At 41.2% G+C, this 17,956-nt stretch overlaps 2 protein-coding genes across 12 annotated transcripts; one reads left to right on the top strand and one right to left on the bottom strand.

Annotated features, from left to right (window-relative positions):
* The first annotated feature begins 66 nt into the window (after window positions 1-66).
* Window positions 67-11,447, top strand: LOC146462192 (uncharacterized). 10 transcript variants are annotated; one of them, XM_085085740.1, is made up of 8 exons: window positions 67-311; window positions 441-522; window positions 2,036-2,164; window positions 4,013-5,066; window positions 5,256-5,318; window positions 5,382-6,673; window positions 7,227-7,275; window positions 7,874-11,447. In XM_085085740.1, the coding sequence occupies exons 1-8, from the start codon at window positions 217-219 to the stop codon at window positions 10,357-10,359; spliced, it is 5,250 nt and encodes a 1,749-aa protein (XP_084941866.1). In that variant the 5' UTR covers window positions 67-216; the 3' UTR covers window positions 10,360-11,447. The 10 variants fall into 10 exon arrangements, with proteins under 10 accessions (XP_084941866.1, XP_084941867.1, XP_084941863.1 ...); XM_085085741.1 differs by having other exon boundaries at window positions 4,013-5,192; window positions 5,571-6,673; XM_085085737.1 differs by having other exon boundaries at window positions 4,013-5,192.
* Window positions 11,448-11,460: 13 nt separating this feature from the next.
* LOC146462191 (armadillo-like helical domain-containing protein 2) lies at window positions 11,461-17,103 on the bottom strand. Of its 2 annotated transcripts, none has more exons than XM_085085742.1 (9): window positions 16,961-17,103; window positions 16,348-16,461; window positions 15,978-16,010; window positions 15,016-15,107; window positions 14,686-14,747; window positions 14,065-14,131; window positions 12,702-12,788; window positions 12,077-12,170; window positions 11,461-11,598 (listed from the first exon to the last, which is right to left on the bottom strand). In XM_085085742.1, the coding sequence occupies exons 1-9, from the start codon at window positions 17,025-17,027 to the stop codon at window positions 11,513-11,515; spliced, it is 702 nt and encodes a 233-aa protein (XP_084941868.1). In that variant the 5' UTR covers window positions 17,028-17,103; the 3' UTR covers window positions 11,461-11,512. The 2 variants fall into 2 exon arrangements, with proteins under 2 accessions (XP_084941868.1, XP_084941869.1); XM_085085743.1 differs by having other exon boundaries at window positions 15,978-16,007.
* Between the last annotated feature and the right edge of the window lie 853 nt (window positions 17,104-17,956).

The following is a 17,956-nucleotide window of genomic DNA, read 5'->3' as shown; positions in this document are numbered from 1 at the left end:
CGTAAATCACGTGAGTTTTGTCCAATGAGCAGCTGCGGCGCACAAATCAAATTCTTTTGAAAATTCGTTGAATGAGCTCGTTGGAATTCATTCGGTCCGTTGACATTCGCGCCATCCACAACTTCGATGATTCCTCGACAGTTTGCGGCTTTTTTATCTTAGATTCCTTGTTCTTCTATTGAAAATATTGACGCCTTCAGTGTTGTCGCTACAACAATGAGTGACGTTTTTACGAAAATTGTTGTGATAAAGAGGAATGGGGCCGATGGCCGCCAATTTCCTTTACGAAATACCGAATGCGTGTTCGGAAGGTAAGAATCCCGTGCACAAAAAAGCTTCTACTTTCAATTTGTAAATTTATCAGAGAAGAGGATAGCAATCCTTTTATTATTTCATTTTTAAGTTTGTGAAAACTTTAAGACTTTCATTTTGCCATACAGGAAACCTGAGTGTGACATCAGGATTCAACTGCCAAACGTTTCTCTTGAACACGCCGTTATACGCGTTGATAAGGACAAAAAGGTGAGTTAACGCTGAAATGTTTTATATAAGCTAACAGTTATTTTCATGGCAAGAGCTTAGAAGGGATACTCGTCAGAATATCAAACCATAAACGACAGATATTTTAAAGAAAATTATACCATTTAAGCACTTTAGCGAGCGTGTTTGTACGAAAATCAAAGCTCCTAAAAGCGAATTTTTGGCCACCTTGGCTTGAAGTGCGACTTAACCTAGCCCGGATCTAATATATATACTGTCGGTTCGTAACCATACCGGGGCTTGTCCCAATGGCCCAGTTAAAAAAAAAAAACAAACTGGTATATGGCTTGCTGAGTATCCCCAAAAAAATTTCCCCTGCCCAACATGCAAAACAACAAATCTAGTTCCTAGAGATCACACACACCAACAGATAACCTGCCTAACATCTTGAAATAAACTCCCACAAAACTGTCATGCCATTCGGTAAACGGAATTGCTTGTGAAATCTTGTAATTTAAACATTTTACATGTCACTCAGCATTTAGTTCTTTGCCAAAACTTTATAGCCCTTCTAGAAGGGTGACTATGTTTGTTACAAGTAAAGCAAATGTGTGTCATGTGCCAAAGTATTTACTAGAATAAGAGCTGCATGGTAGGGTATTTTTGTAAAAATAAGTCATTGACCAAAAGATTATTCCATGCACATGAAATCAGGGTTGATAAGATTTCCAACAAGTGAAATTTCATTGACCACACACAGAAAATGAGGGTCACATCATTTTCAGCGAGGGAAATCAAATCAGGTCTGCAGTCCACAATTTTTTTCAGATATCTGCCTTTTATTTACATTCCTGAAAATGTTACCATATTTTCTCAAACTAATTTATTGGCATGCAGAAGAACCACCCCTCTCTGTAGACACGAGGGGTACCTTGGAACAGTCAAGTAAATACAGTACCTCCCACAAAACCAAGCCAGAACAGATCAAACACTAAGATGCATATATTTCAAAGTTGATAATGATTGTTGTGGGTCAATAATATTGTATCACTTTTTGTGCAAAACTATTTGTTTTAGACACTAAAGATAGACCTTACAGTAGGTAATACAGCAAGCAAGTGATACTTGGACTTTTACTAGACCTTTTATAGTTAAACATATGTCAAGTGAACTAATTAAGCCGATGGCAAGTAAAGTACTATCGAATACAAGAGATTCACATAACGCTGAACGAGACCTGAATAGAGGTATTTATACCTTTTAGCCATACTAAACAAAGGATATAAATCTAACAGACGGTATTGCAACATGCTAGAAGAATAGGTACTGTACAAGGAGAGTAAAAGTACATCCATAACCAATTTGCATTACGTAATGCTAACTGTTGACACAGTAACAATTAACTGAGCTCAAGAGCATCACGCTCCATTAACTGCGTTTTACAATTATGTTGTAAAACTTTAATTAATTTTTATTTTTTGGAGATGAGAAGTAAATACCTTATACTATTCTATAATATGCTATTGTAAAATTCAATTACTTTTCTTCTTAACAGGTAAAAGTAACCAATCTCAGTTCCTGCAACCAAACTCTTGTGAACGGAAAGCCTGTAAATCAACTGGAGATAAAGCATCTAGATGTGTTAACCATAAGTGACCGCTCCTTCAGATTTGAGATACCTCAGGTACATTTCTTCAAGTTCATAAACAATTTTTGGCACACTTAAAGGGGAAGTATCATGGGTTTTTTTTTTTTTTTTTTTTTACCCTGTTTTGTTAAAAATGGTGAAATAAGATCTTCACTTTGCTACAAAATAATTCTACGACAACGAGAGGAGAGAAATCAACTCAATTCTTGACAGGAACAACTCGTACTCTGTTGTAGCCCATTTTGGAAACAAAAATACGAAAACTTGAAAAACATTAGCCTAACATTTTTCAAGTTTCAATCCATTCCGACCTACTCTGTCTCTGGCCAGAGGCACTAATCGACAGTTTTATTGCACTGCCAGGGTGATAATTTATGACAAAACTAGACATTATTTTTTTGTTTCTGTTGTCAGACAACCATTTTTGGGTTTTGAAATGACATCAAATTTTCGTGATACTTCCCCTTTAATAGGCTATTTTCCAATTGCTTTAAACCTCATTATGAAAGCGAGTCTAAGTGCAAAGTGTTTATTATGAAAATTAGTTTTCATTCATATACAATTAAAACTAGTCTTCATATGAAAAGCTTTGCACTTAGTAAACTTTAACTTATGCTTTCATTTGTGTCAAATCTGTAGTCAACAGAAATCCGAAAGCACCTTTTATGAAGCAAACAATTTTAAACTGTGTTTAACTAAACAGCTTTTAAATGTGTTTAAGCCTTGGTGTGAATGGGGCGTTAGCGTCGCTTTCATAATGACGCATTACGCTTTCATAATGACGCATTTGCTGTTGAAGTTGGCATGTGATTTGTTGCTCAGAAGAAGAAAGGAGATCACAGGAATGCACTGAAAGTGATCGATAAGATGCACGTCAAAAGGGATTTAGTAGCACTGCTCTAGCCTTTAAAAGTGAAATTTTGGAAATGAAATCTTTTCAGAGCAGTATAATTGCATTCTTAATTTCTTTGGCTAGCTGGTAGCTTGGGCCGTACCCGTACCCCTACCCCTACGTACCCCTACAATGATAATCAATGGAAATCAATAGCAATTAAAAAGCACAAATTTTTTGGTTATCAATTATCATTGGTTGTTATCGATTATCGGTTTCATTGATTGATCATGCCAGGAACTTCAGCAGACAGCTAGGATGAAGGGTGGTTAATTATGCAATTTTTCTGGAACTTGTCTAATTGCAATTTTTTTGCAGTGAAGTGAAGATTACAGTGTCTCATAATTTGTGTGTGTGTGCAGGATTGTCAGAAAAAGTCCCTGCTGATGAAAATCACTGCCCACTTCATTATCTTGGGTGATCAGACTACTCTGCTGGGCTGTTGTTTGGAATTGGAAGAGTTAGTGTTTTCCAAAAACTCCATTCACTGTTTATGACCCAGACATTGTATCTGAAAACAAGTCAGTGCTTGTGCAACAGTGACATTAATGCAATTTTCATCTTACTTGACTTGCTTTGATTAGTACATGACATCACTTTACTTTCAAACCAGCAATTTTTTTCTCAATTTATTGGTTCTGAAGACAGCAGTGTCTTCTCATTGCTTTAATGCAACTATGATGAAACCCTTATTAACAGTTGTTTGGAGCTATTGGTATTCAGTGAATCTTCATGTTGCAGTTTGTTGAACAGCAAACTTACCAGTTTGTTCCAGTTTGCCTTTAGTTATGGCTTCTTGTCTATTTAGTCAATCAGTCAAATTTGCGATGGGCTACCCATTGGTATTTGAAGGCTGACAAACAAAACAGTTAAGCTTTAATACTAACAAACTTACTCGCAACCTTTTTGCTTTCTGTTGACATCTGGTATGTAGGGTTGGAAAGTATAGTGAAAACAGTTAATCCTACATTTGTTTCCTCACTTCCTTGCAGAATCAACATTCAAGTGCCTCAGCAAACACACCACAAGGGAATAAAACACCAAAGATGCCCACAACCAGAGGCAGTCCAAGAACACCACCCACAGGGAGCACCTTAAAGGAGAATATCTGTATTCTCCACAGGCACTCTTTGCCACTGCAGGAAGAAGAAGAGTCTTCAGCATTACAAGCTGATAATAAAATGCCCTTTTCATCAATAGATGTGAATGTAGAACCAAAGGAGAGAAGTGCTGATGTGCAGCTTGGCAGTGAAAACAAGTCTGGAGATGAGATCAAGACTAAAAGGCGCTCTAAGCGGGTTTCGTTTGGACCAGTGTTAAGTCCAGAACAATTTGATAAAGATCTGCCTCCTTCTACCCCATTGAGACGTGGATCCGCACCAAAGAGGTCTTCCATTTGTGGTGACTATTCATTCATGGCATCTGAGTCATCTGCCAAAAGGCGAAGATCAGTTGCTGCTTTACCACAAGCAGAATTAATTGAAGAAGAAGTATTTGATGGAGAAGTCCCAGTGGAGAATGAAACTCCCAAGAGACAAGGGCCAGAGTTAAGCAAACTCAAGCAAGAAGAACTTGTCAACAAAAGATTGGCTAAATTCTCATCTGAAGGACAAGAAGATAGCCATGAAAACGAACAACTTGCCCAGAAACCTGCTACCCCTAAAGAATCAGAACCTGACAAAATAAAGGAATCTGCCAAGAAGATGAATACACCAACTGGGAATAGGCGGTCATCCTTGAGACTAGCAGGAAAAAGCCCCAGCTTACATGAACTTCAGTCAGCTTCTGAAGCTCAATCACAGACTGTTAGCCCAGAGTATTCTTTGGAGGAAGTGGATGAGACTGTTTTGGACAGTGACGACTATACTTCAGATGAAGAAGATGAAGAAGGAAGGTGTGACAGTGAAGATAAGAAGTCCACAGGTACTGAGATGGAAGATATCAAAAGGAAAATGGCCACTCCCCTAAGAAAAGAGATTGCAGATGGAATCCAGCTTAAACAGACAAAGAAGAAGATGGCCACACCCTTGAGAAAAGAGATTGCAGGTGGAATTAATCTCCGACAAACAAAAAAGAAGATTGCCACTCCCTTGAGGAAAGAGATTGCAGATGGAATCCAGCTTAGGCAGACAAAGAAGAAGATGGCCACACCCTTAAAAAAAGAGATTGCAGGTGGAATTAATCTCCGACAAACAAAAAAGAAGATGACCACGCCCTTAAGGAAAGAGATTACAGATGGAATCCAGCTAAGGCAGACAAAGAAGAAGATGGCTACACCCTTGAGAAAAGAGATTGCAGGTGGAATTAATCTCCGACAAACAAAAAAGAAGATTGGCACTCCCTTGAGGAAAGAGATTGCAGATGGAATCCAGCTTAGGCAGACAAAGAAGAAGATGGCCACACCCTTAAAAAAAGAGATTGCAGGTGGAATTAATCTCCGACAGACAAAAACGAAGATTGCCACTCCCTTGAGAAAAGAGATTGCAGGTGGAATTCATCTCCGAAAGACAAAAAAGAAGATTGCCACTCCCCTGAGAAAAGAGATTGCAGATGGAATCCAACTTAGGCGGACAAAGAAGAAGATGGCCACACCCTTGAGAAAAGAGATTGCAGATGGAATTAATCTCCGGAAGACAAAAAAGAAGATTGCCACTCCCCTGAGAAAAGAGATTGCAGATGGAATCCAACTTAGGCAGACAAGGAAGAAGATTGCCACACCCTTGAGAAAAGAGATTGCAGATGGAATTAATCTCCAAAAGACAAAAAAGAAGATTGCCACTCCCTTGCGGGAAGAAATTGCAAAGGGAATCCAGCTTAGACAGACAAAGAAAAAGATGGCCACTCCTCTACAGGAAGAAATCGTTCAAGGAATCCAGTGGAGAGAGATCCATAAGAAGTTAAAAACCCCCATCAGGAAGGCAATAGAGAATGGCGTTTCATTAAAAGTCACCAAACAGAAACTGTCTTCACCACTGCAAAAAGCTATTCAAGGGAGGCCAAAGTTGAGGGCAACCAAGAAAAAGTTGGCCACACCTGTTAGAACCGAGATCGAATCAAGGCCTAAACTACGTCAGACCATAAAAACAATGAATCCTTGTCTTCAAGATGAAATTAAGCGTGGTGCAGAGCTGAGAAAGACCAAACAGACTATGCCGTTGGAAATTCAAATTGAAATTATCAAAGGAAAGCAGTTAAAGTTAACAAAAAAGAGTTTACCCACTCCACTGAAAAAAGCTATAAAGAATGGCATTCCCTTGAAGCAGCCTAAGAAGAGCCTGCAAATTGAAGAGGGAATCACACTGGAGCAGACAAACAACTCTTTAAAGAGAAGGAGGAGTGAAGACGGAATACCAACCAGTAAACCAAAGAAGATGAAACTGTCCCCGTCTGATGGAACAGACACTCGAGTAGGACGAGCCTTGAAGACTCCTCTCAGAAAGGCAATTGCCATGGGAACCAAGCTGCGTCCAACTCGTCACCGTCTGGCCACCCCAGTTCGTAGGCAGATCCAGTCCAAGCCTACCCTGCGAACTGTTCGACGAAAGTCTGCAGCTACCACAGTTGCAAAGCAGTCTGTGCCGCGGAAACCCACATATGCTGAGATTGTCAAAAGACCAGCTAAGAAGACTAATGTGAGGAGAAAATCTACCAAGGTGAGGAAGAAACTATAGTTAGGCTTGATTTAACTTGCAGTGCACCAGTTTTGCACTTTAGACATTTTTTTTTTTGCATTTTTTAATTACAATTTCTATAGTTGGTTTTTTTTGTGAATTATAAACACCGTATTATAATTGTGTGCGCATTGACGGGAACAGCTTAAATTACAGTGACTTTGCCCTCTAACTGAGGCAGTAAAATGGTAGGGTAAATGTTGACTTTCTGCTTACCGAGGCTTTGTGAAAGAGGAAATTGCTGTGATGGTTTGAGTTCCAGTGTCAGGAAGGTTTAGCTTGAGCCTGCCGTTTGATCTTTTATACACATCACTAATTATTATAAATAACACTGATGCTATTGTGTGGGCCAGCAGTGCCTCCGTGAAGGAGAATCAGCCTTGTGTGTTATTTTTCTGCATAATTTTCGCACTGATGCAAGCGATTAAAATATCCTGCGGTCTACTGTGCATGTTTCAAGTCGATCACCTTTCTTATACCTTATTACCTCATCTTTCTTAACGTCATCTAAATGCAATTATTTTCTTTTGTGTAGAGGGAGTCTTCACTCACCGCGATTTCTGGTCTCGCTGTAACTAAACCAGGTAAGGGCTGAACAGTCTAACATTTGTACAAGTTAGTTCTAACGAAACCGTTGGGCCTTGCCAACACGAAATGAGATCGCAGTTTGTGACACAAGTTGTTCAAAGGGATTCAGAAAGCCCCTTTGAATCAGTTGACCACAAGCCTCCGTGGCTTGTGGCTCGTTTGTAACTGAACTTACATGGACGATGCTGGTAAGGAGTAAGTACTTTAGACTTGATCAGAAGGTTTTCTTAGCCAGCACTAGTAAACTTGTTCTCGACTACCAAGGAAATATGTTGTACATCATGGTTATCGGTGAGAACTGTAAGGGAAACCTTACGTACAGTGTAATGGCTACATCCTATCCGCGAGTGTGTGTTGTGTCCCACATACTGTTATGCGATAAAAGCCAGTTGGTTTTCATAAAGTCACCTGTTGAAACAGCTTGGACAGTTTTTATGACTAAGGTGTCAGTACCTGATTTTCTCACTTTCTCATTACGTTATCACGTTTCGCTCCACAGTACCTTCTGGCCACCGAACGCGAACATTTTTCTTTTGTGGAACAAGATTCATTCGCTATGACAATAATACTAAAACAGTTTATATTTCATCTCAGGAACCTTACACACGGAGGAAAAACCGACGGAGAGTCGTCAATCCAGCAGTGTTGTTCAAAACATTACTCCTCGAAGAAAAAGCAACAGGTGGATGTCAAGCCTGGCACGAGCTGCTGCGAATGGTGTTAAAACACGTGCCACTCCGGTGGACGACTTGCAAGGTGTCGCAGAAATGTTTCAAACACCACCTACGGTTCAGATAAATGGGGAGAGTTCTTCAAAGGTTCAGAAAGCTGGAAACTGGCTATCTAGTCTAGCAAAAGCCACCAATGGCCCACGAAGACGTGGTACACCCGTCGAAGACCTCGTTGGAGTTCCTGAGATGTTTGCAACACCACCATGTGTCAACAAGCTTGAAAAAACAAGTGATGAAAGTGCTGTCACAGAAAGTCCAGGCGAACAGGAATTAAACATGATAGCGGCCTTGAAACCGACGACAACTCCTTCATTAAGAAGATCTGAAACAGACAAAGCAGCTGTTAAAGTAGCCACACTCGTCCACACACCACCACAGGCAGTATTGGAAATCGTACAACCATTGGCACTGAGTAAAACGCCCTCCCTTCGCCATGCCGCTCAAGAGGTTATGTCACTCCAAGTTGTACCTCCAGTTCAAGTTTCTCGCACTCCGTCTCTTCGTTCCGCCAAGAAACAGTCATCTGTTCTGACCAGTGAATCTCCCGACCTTCATCTGGAATTTTCAGTGCCGCCTATAGAGCCAAGTAAAACTCCAAAACAAAACAATGCCGTCGAAAATTGTGAAGAATTATTTGTACCTGGCATGTTCGCGTCGCCCAAACCACAACCGAAACGCTATTCACGAAAGAGTGAAGGTTTGCAAGGAGTAGCGAGGCTACTTGGAACCCCAGATAACAAGGATAAAACGGCGGCTACCATGAGCCCTAAACTTGACGGAATAAAGGCAATGATGCAGGCTAAAGAGTTGACAAGTCCCAATTTTGTTGGCCTTAGGGTTCTGATGAAGACTCCAAAATCTGCTGGAACTGTTGATCCTGAAGAACATTTCAGCTCAGAAATATTTGCTTCTAGCGAAGGAGACTCATCCCGCATCATTTCTGTGCCAGTCATCGACTTAAATTCCCCGGAGAGCCAAGAAAGTGCAGTCAACAAAAACGTCGATTCTACAGCGAGAACAACAAGAGCAAAGCGTAGCGCACCGAAGGGTTTGACTGCGCCACTGCCTAAGAGGTCTCGCCGCACTCGTTCAACAGCCAACCAGCAAGATGAAGATAAACTCGAGACTTGTTCCAAACCAAACTTAACACAGAAGAAAACGACCTCGAGAAGTAAGAAGAATCCAGCAGTTACCGCACAGACCACGCCGAAGCCATTTGTTTTCAAGCGCACACACCTTGATCCCATCATTGAAGTTCCATCTCCCTTGTCTTCATTTAATAATTCTATCAAGAGCAATACCTCGCCCTCGTCGATCAGCACAGAGGAGGACAAAACCTCTCAGGGTCAGAGACGAACCAGAAGTACCACTCAGACAAAGCGCGCTCAAAGCGAAACCGTTGTTTCGTCCGAGTCTATTAGAGTGGATGTCAGGAAGAACCGCTCGGCCAAGAAGGGTAATCAAACAGTGGGAGGTAAAGATGTTGGGGTAGGGGAAGAAGTTGAACAACCGAAAGTGGTGAAAACGCGTTCGACACGAAGCAGTCAAGTTCAAGAAGCACCTTCCTTAGATTGCACGTCGTTAGTTGATAAAGAGGTACCATCAGCAGGCAAGACCAGAGCCACCCGAAGCCATAGTACTGATGGTTGTCACGCTGAAAAACATGTCGATAAATCTGAAATTACCAATGCACCTAGGCGGTCTCGACGTGGAACTAAGACTATCGAAGAAAACGTAACTGTTTCAGAGGATACAAAGCCAACACGGAAGACACGTGGTAAAGCCTTGTCGAGTGTGCCACCAAGAAAAACCAGAAGCAGTCATGCTTTAGAAGAAGACGGAAAAGTTCAGCCGGATAGTAGCGTTTTGGAGGAGACTAAGGTAACGAGAAGCACACGAAGCACTGTCAAAAAGAATGATGATTCGCACACAACAAAGAGAAACGCCAGAAGCAGTCAAGCTGAAAAAATCGCTCCAGAGGAAAGCAGAAAAGTGCAGTCAGAGAACGTCGTTGTAGAGGAGAGTAAATCAACCCGAAAAACACGAAGCAGTCGTGCTGTAAAGGTTGCTCCAGAGGAAGACAAAGTCGAGCAAGGGAGGTCCGCGGTGACTGTACCTCCTAAATACCAGATGAAAGAAGAAGTTTCATTTGAGCCTAAGAAAACGCGGTCAACTAGGAACGCGAAACCGGCTGAAAAGGAAGAAGACGAAGGTAAAATATCTTTACTTACGACACGAGGTACAAAGAGAAGGCTTGAAGAGATGACTGCCATATCGCCCGTACCAGAACCCAAGAGGACCACTCGCTCCAGTGCTCGCATCCAAACCAGATCAGGGTCTCGAAAGTAGGGCGGACAATTTTACAAGTCACGACGGAGTAGCCTTAGACATTTTAGGATCCCACTGTATAGGCCATTTCCGAGTTGCCTTGAACCTCATTGTAAAAGCGAAGCTAAGTGCAAAGTTTTAATTATGATAATTAGTATCATTCATATGCAAGCAAAACTAATTTTCATATAAAAAGCTCTCGGAAATGGCCTATTCCCTCGCAACGAGATTACGCGGTAGCGATAGGTCAGTGGTAGGGCCGATAAGGCTGCATTTTATCTTAAATAAACATTTTAATTAGGACTACAGTAAAAACCGCATTTAAGAACCTGCATTTTTTCCAAGTTAGCCTCAAGAGGTTCTTATATAATTGATTTTAACTGTGAAATTAGGTTTTTAGGTTCTTATTTTCTTAAGAAGAAAATGGTTTTCATGCTGGTAGAATATTGGTACTGGCTATTGTTTATAAAAAATATGCATATATTCACGTCCAAATGACTGCAATCTAAACAAATACAAACCCTATGTCTAAATGGAAATCTTAGCCTAACTGGTTCAATTTGGTTCTTATATGTAGGTTTTTACTGTATAGGTAACTTAATTTACCTTGTCTGATTTAAAATGATCGTATGTAGTTATTTGGTGATTTTATTTTCAATAGTTTTAATCCTCAGAACCGTATGGCATCTTTCCTCTTTGTCGATCCCGGGAGTTGGGATTGATCAGTTTAAGAAGGACATTTAAATGAGTCATGTTTTCCCGCGATGGGAATTTTTTACCAAAACCTTTTCCCAGGGTTGAACCCGGTGGCATGAAGGCAATGGCAACGCTAGAAATGATGTATCTAGTAGATACGAAGTCCATTGGCATAGTAAGGTTTTAACGTTTTGTAGTTGAAGTTCTCTTTAATCCAATGCGCCTTTTATATATATACTACACACACATATCGTACTCAATTTTTACAGAGAAACTGAAAATGGCACTTTTGTGGTGTGAGTTTTCTCCGTGATTCAGTGATACAATCTTAGTTTTAAGCTTTTGTAGATAGAGCTGTTTTAGTCGCCCGATGTATATTTTTCACAGGGCTATTAATAAAAATGTGTACTCATGTTATGTCTGGTTTATTCCGCTTACACAGGGTAAAACAAATGAAGCATCATTTTTTAATCCTCGTCTAATGCTCTTTGAAACCAGTGGATGTTTCTCCTCCGATACTAGCGGCCAGTGCCCTTATCTTCGTCCATCGTGAGCGTTCATTAACTGAAAGAAACGAATAGCAACAAGAAATAGTAGCCTGCGCAGCAAGCTTTCCGTTTGTGCGTTTTTCTAGTTCGCTGTTTGACCGCGCGCATTTAAAAAAGGAAAAGCAAAAAACTCCACGGAAACACGCTTCGCAGGCTAAAAAATTAGTTACTCTTTGGCCAATTTGAGGGTGGGAGGATAATAGACTACAGTGAACGCTCTGCCCTGAATATATTTTCCTAGGCTTGCCCTTTACCCAGGCAAAGCTGGTTACATTTTCTTAGGGTTTTGTTGGGGGTTTTAACACTGCCAAAAATTGTTTGATTTTTCCCGCCTTGTTCAATATAAATTTATTGTTTTCCGAGGGCAAAACTGCTTACACTCACCTTGGATCATATAAAGACCCAGTCCTTTTATGATCCATGCACACACTAAAGGTATAAATTGTCCTCGTTTTCCCGCATTAAGTCAGAACCTGTCGTGTCCCTTTGCTCACCTGGCTGATCAAGACCAAGAAATGTCAGCAACTGCGCTGCTTCATTTTCCTCCCATGCTGTCCAGTTTTCCTCAGAAACAGAAGTCAAGTAATCCTGTAAACATGACAGAATCAAGGAAAGGAGAATACGGCGCTGATCCATCCCTCTCACAAACATACACACGTGAACGTTCCCGAATTTCTGTACGTCTTTTATATCGCTAATGACCAAGTAAGGGATATCATGTGAACCAGCCCATCCTCGACGAAAACGAGAGTGGTTCTATATGTTTTCTAAAAACATGTCAAAAGAATTCAAAACGTAAATGGCGTCATATTTCTAGCAAGCTTACTTTTTTCTGCGTTTTGGGAAGGAAAGTATGCGAGGCACCAGTTGGAAGGGCCGAGAAGGAACTGTCCTCAAGTGAAGTGGCGCAGGGGAGGGGGTGTGTGTGTAAGGGGGGGGGGGGGGGGAGCGGCGGAGCCTTGTTCGTAAAGAGCAGAGCAAAATGGACCTTGTTCAGCTTGGCATATTTTGCAAGTTTCCAGGCCTAGTCTCCCGTTAGGTTCATGGAAAGAGAACTTCACTTAACACGGTCCTCACGCTTGTGAAGGTAAGACAATTATTGGTCTGTATGCCACTTACTTGAAGCTTTTCTGTGCGAAGAAGAAATTTTTGATTTTCAAGATTTTCACAGCAGAGGGTCAGCAAGCAGGCTGCGGTAGATCGTCTCTACAAATAAAAAAGAACAGCGCCTTAAACCATTTTATTGTATGAAACGTATCGGTTCACTTTTTACTTGGAGGTTTAGAGAAGTAGGGAAAGACCTTAGGCTGTTCAGTAGAGGTTAGGCATGTCCTTGTGCATAAGATAGGTTTGAATCGCGTTAGAACTAGTGGGGGAATAACTGAATGAGCTCATCAAGATTTAATTTGATTTTTTTCTTTTTAGCCAAACAAACAGCACCTTAAGCCAAGACATACTTTCATGCAGACCAACTGAAATCTGATTTGGCCCTAAGTGACTAAAATTTGATCTTCCAAGTCTGCGATTGATGTGGGGAACGATTTAACTGTGATACTTGTGATCACTAAATGGAAAGGAAATACTACAGTCAAACCTACGCATTATCCCTAAACGCACACCTTCCTTTAAGGCTGGTTTCCATATGATCGCGGATCGCAGATCGCAGATCGCAATAAGGTCTGCGATCGTCTGCGATCGTCTGCGATCATATGGAAACTACTTCTGCGATCGTCTGCTATCCTGCGATCGTGATCGCAGACGATCGCAGAAGATAGAACATGGTTCTATCTTCTGCGATCGTCTGCGATCACGATCGCAGGATCGCAGACGATCGCAGAAGTAGTTTCCATATGATCGCAGACGATCGCAGACCTTATTGCGATCTGCGATCTGCGATCAGCGATCATATGGAAACCAGCCTTTAGATAGAACATGGTTCTTTCTTCTACGATCGTCTGCGATCACGATCGCAGGATCGCAGACGATCGCAGACACTATTGCGATCTGCGATTCGCGATCATATGAAAACCAGCCTTTAAGGGAAACCTACCGTTAGCGGACTACAAACTGCGGTCCCGGACATTCCTTTTCCGGTACTCGATATTTATTAGTTGTTCAAAGTGGACACCTCTCGTAAGCGTTCGGGGACATCTATTTCAAGTTCCAAACGAGCTAAAAACTTGAACTCACCCAATATTTCTACAGCATGTTTTGTCGGTTTTCTTGCTTGTAGAACTCTCAGCGCCTCTCAATTGATTTCGTCAGTTTTAGCCGTCAAATGTTATGTGGCGCAGTACAAAGCAGCATTCCATAAGCGGAAACCTATGCTCGGTCCCGAAGTCCGCTTAGACTGTAATAGTAATGTTGGGGAAACCGGGGGCGCGCGGGGGGAGGGGGGGGGGGGGGGTGCAGAAGGTCAATGGCCTACGCTCATGGTACTGGTCACAAATTGAATACATTTGTTACGTTTTGTTTTTCTCACCAGAGCAGACGACTCAGGTTCGGTCGTACTTAAAATCTCTATAAGTTTGTCAATTAGTCCATACAACCTAAAAGAAAGAGAGACAGATTGTTACACTGAGCACAAATGATGTTCTTTTGTAAACAGACCATTTGCATTATACATACTTTAGGCGTTTTGGAGTATGTACTTCATGCCTGCCTGGCAAGAACGATTACCCATTTTGCATTAGGTATTTATTTTCCCCTTTGCCATCCATTGCACAATCCACCTAAGTGGTCACTTCCAAGCTTAATTGTTATGCCCTGCTTTTATGTACCCTAATATATAAATCCGCAGTTTTAACTGAACTGCCGGAGTATTATTTGACTTATACGCTCCTGAAAGTGTGCGTTTTGAGACGAATGAATGAATCTCAGAATGAATAAACGAACGAACGACAAACTAATGGTCGGACGGAAACGATGGATTGATGAATAGACTGACAGACAAACGGATGAATGGAGAGATGTCTGTATAAATAATTGAATGAAAAATTTAATAGATAGTTGTTTTTTGTTTGGATGGAAGAACTAAAAAGACGGACAGCCGTTTTGTCGTTGAACCGCAAAGCTGAATATTTAAGGTATAATATTGGCATACCTGGCTTTCTCTTGATTTTCTTTGTTGGCGCAGCAAATTTCACTTATTGCTTGAACTGTAAACTAAACATTTTTGAAATAACGTCTTAACTTAGCAACTCAGAATGCGAGTAACTCTTCCTCCCCCCCCCCCCCCCACCCCCACCCCCTACGCCCGAAAGAGCCACCGGCTTGGTTTTCACTGCTGGAAAAGAAAATTGCTGATGCTATGCACATTATTTAGGGAGGATAAGTGACGATTACTGATCATCAATGTGCCTTGTGCCTCTCTTAGCCTTGTTAATTACCCCTATTTGATGTTTTCGTTCCAGCACCCTCGAGTATTCCGTACCATTTTCAGTATAGTTGGTTCGTTAGGGTTATTCAAGATGCTGAGTAAATTAACGAGTTGATTTCCGGCAAACTTGGCTGCTGCTGGTCCTCCTGAAGGAGAAAGAACAAAAATGCTTAGAATCACTTGCATAGAAGCAAATTTGTTATATATTTTAAACTCGCAAGGTTCTCTTGTTGATGATATCGGACCCCCCCTTTCGAAGGGGCTGTTTCACGAGGGGGTTTGTACAGCAACCCGTTACAGTAATAGTAGTTGTCAACTACTTTTCACAACTCTTCGAGTAATGTTGCAACGCGCAACATGTATTCTTCGATTTGTCACGCAGTCTGCGCTGAATGGCGAGAGTTGCATGCCGATTTTTTTTTTTTTTTTTTTTTTTTTGCATGATGCACGAGTTAAGTACCTCCCCAGGGACTCGGCGATATTCAAAACGGAGGAAGGGGGATGGCCCTGCTGAAAACGAGGTTCATGACGCTTGCAGTGCGCGCTACCGAAGTCACGTGCCTCGGTCGAGACCAAAAGTGACTATAACAATAATTCTGCCATAAGCTACGGTCATTTCTTTGAGTTGAAACGCTTGTTAAAGTACAGAAACCCATGTTAAAGTACTTTACCATGCAGTCTGCATTGTCTGTGTTCGCCTTTTCTGTGCTATCTTCATATAAGACATCTGTTAAACATTTAATCTTTCTGTTGTTCTTTTTTGTGTAATTACTAGGAATAGAATTTGTTACCCAGGTATTAGAGCAAATGACGCAGGCCCTATGTCAGCTGAGCCTGCTTCGTCTTGCAATTAGAATAGCTGGAAACAGAGCACAGCTTTCATGTCATTAACTATCTTCAAGAGAAATCATTTTAACGTTACAAGCCTTTTTTGCTTTAAGCCTATTTCGTTGTCTCAACGCGGATTCTGTAACACGACTAACTGTGATAAATTAAGTGAACAAAAATTATCTTACCGGACCAAGAGAGATGACCTAGGTCCTTGACTGCTAATGGTGGTAAATAGAAGAAGCAAGACAACAGTCAAACTTTGTTTCACTTATTATCAGTGTTGTCTAGGACAATAAGGGGTTGGAGCGGCTACTGGATACAAATCAGTGCTTCTCTTTTGGAGCGTTTTGAAGTCACAAGTATTCAATAGTTAAATAAGAAGAAAAATTGCGCCAATGAAAAGAACTTATTAAGACTTCCGGGTGCAAGCTGAATCGTATAAGAAGTCAAAGTTCTCGTTGTCCAGGTTTAAGGTTCTTTTGTTGCCAAGTGAGAACTAAAGGAGAGCATAAAGGCATCTGTACATATGTATCATTACTGTATTTGCTTTAATACCTTGTGATCTTTCGTTGATGTTCGACAAACAAGCGAGCTTCTTTGTGGCGATCAGAATGTCCCTCTCAAACAAATTGTCATCTACCAATGCTCCTACATCTTCCAAATGAGTCACTGTGAAAAATAAAAACTGTGTATAAGGGAAGTTTGGCTACCGTTGTTAGACATGTTAAAAATACCCTGCTCTTCGTCTATCCCGCGGAAAGGAGGCACCTTGGGGAAGCATTAACGGTTTGAACAATTTTGTGCATTATTTCATTACTCTCTAGAGCTTCTCTTTACTGCCGGGTCCCAAAACTAGCAACAAGCCAGCTCAGGGAATTTTTTTTTAGCTGAATCCATAAAATAGTCAAACCGCATGCGTCTTTTTGTTCCGCCTTTAAAAAACTCCGACTGCTTCCTCGGCCTGTATATTGTTTCTCTCCTCGAAAAAATTATTTCACCATAAAAAGAAACGGCGGAAATCCCAGTGATAAGCGTTCAAACAACGAGTTTTGCACAAAGTTGGAATCACACTACATAGGTCACACAAACCCCGATGAAAAAATTCTTGGGAACATTCACACAGTGTTGGTTTTCTCTTCAATTGAATCATGTTCAGTTTACTACTTACTAGCAGCACTTGTTCGTTCTTTGATTTCTTGAAAACCTGCCTGGAATATTCTTGAAATCAAATCCATGGCGACAAGTTGTTCAAAGTTCAGTCTTGAGGTCTTTCGAACGACGATACGAACGGCGTCACAATGAACGACTGCGATGTGTGCAACTCATGAAAGCGCGCGCTGTTGGCAAAAACGGTACACTGGACCGGCAGGCAAGCCAAATGTTTGTCAAGGGCACCATTGGAGCAATTTTGTGACTGAAGGAGAATGACATCATTCAACATCATTAAAAAATGCATTATATTGTTTATAATTAGGTTTACCTCTTCCAAGAGTAAGTTAGTCCGGCTCGCAAAAAATAGTTCACGATGATATGTAATTGATCGAGGTCAACTGATTCCCTTCCCTTGCTTCAAAGCCAGGTTAGACCTGTTTGTACAGCCGGAGCTTCCTTACAACACAGAACAAAATACTTCTTTCACGGTTGTCTACTCAACAAAGGGCAAATTTATGAATTTGCCAATTTGTCCTTATACCTCCACAACAAGCGTTGCATGCTTGTCAACATTTGAGGCAATATTCAGGTTCCCAAAGGACTTTAGGGCATTTGGACTAGACTGATATGAGAGCATGAAAAAGGTTGATACTTAAAATAGCTCCGTTTTCTGAATGGCATCTCGGTCTGCTGTATGACTTCAATGTGAGCTGATTATGGAATGGACATTGTTGATCGTTTGTTAGCCAGTATTAATACCGGGATAGGTCAGTTCCAATCGTTACCATCCCCCCGGGCATTCGTAACCTAGAGAGTAGACTTGCTGCAAGTCCACTTTTGGGTTCTTTGTTGGGTTTTCAGTTAAGTTAATTCGAGTTTAAATGACGGCTCAGAGAATTAACTCTGTGCGCCAGGTGTGCGCAGTGTATGTCGCAGTGTTAAATGAACCCATGAATTTCCCACTAGTAAGGGAATGGGAGATCGCACGAGGCAAAGAAAAAAGTCTTTGACC

Source organism: Pavona decussata, unplaced genomic scaffold (genome assembly GCF_977016875.1).
Source record: "Pavona decussata unplaced genomic scaffold, jaPavDecu1.1 SCAFFOLD_190, whole genome shotgun sequence".
Classification (NCBI taxonomy): Eukaryota; Metazoa; Cnidaria; class Anthozoa; order Scleractinia; family Agariciidae; genus Pavona; species Pavona decussata.
Note: the sequence above shows the minus strand (reverse complement) of the source record. Positions and strands in the feature narration are given on the sequence as shown.

Coding starts and splice junctions, on each gene's coding strand:
- LOC146462192 (XM_085085732.1), top strand. CDS start 217: ATGAGTGACGTTTTTACGAAAATTGTTGTGATAAAGAGGAATGGGGCC. Junction 523..2,035: donor GCGTTGATAAGGACAAAAAG/GTGAGTTAACGC, acceptor TCTTCTTAACAG/GTAAAAGTAACCAATCTCAG. Junction 7,276..7,873: donor TCTCGCTGTAACTAAACCAG/GTAAGGGCTGAA, acceptor ATTTCATCTCAG/GAACCTTACACACGGAGGAA.
- LOC146462191 (XM_085085742.1), bottom strand. CDS start 17,027: ATGGATTTGATTTCAAGAATATTCCAGGCAGGTTTTCAAGAAATCAAA. Junction 16,462..16,960: donor AGAACGAACAAGTGCTGCTA/GTAAGTAGTAAA, acceptor TATTTTTCACAG/TGACTCATTTGGAAGATGTA. Junction 15,108..15,977: donor AGGTCATCTCTCTTGGTCCG/GTAAGATAATTT, acceptor TTTCTCCTTCAG/GAGGACCAGCAGCAGCCAAG.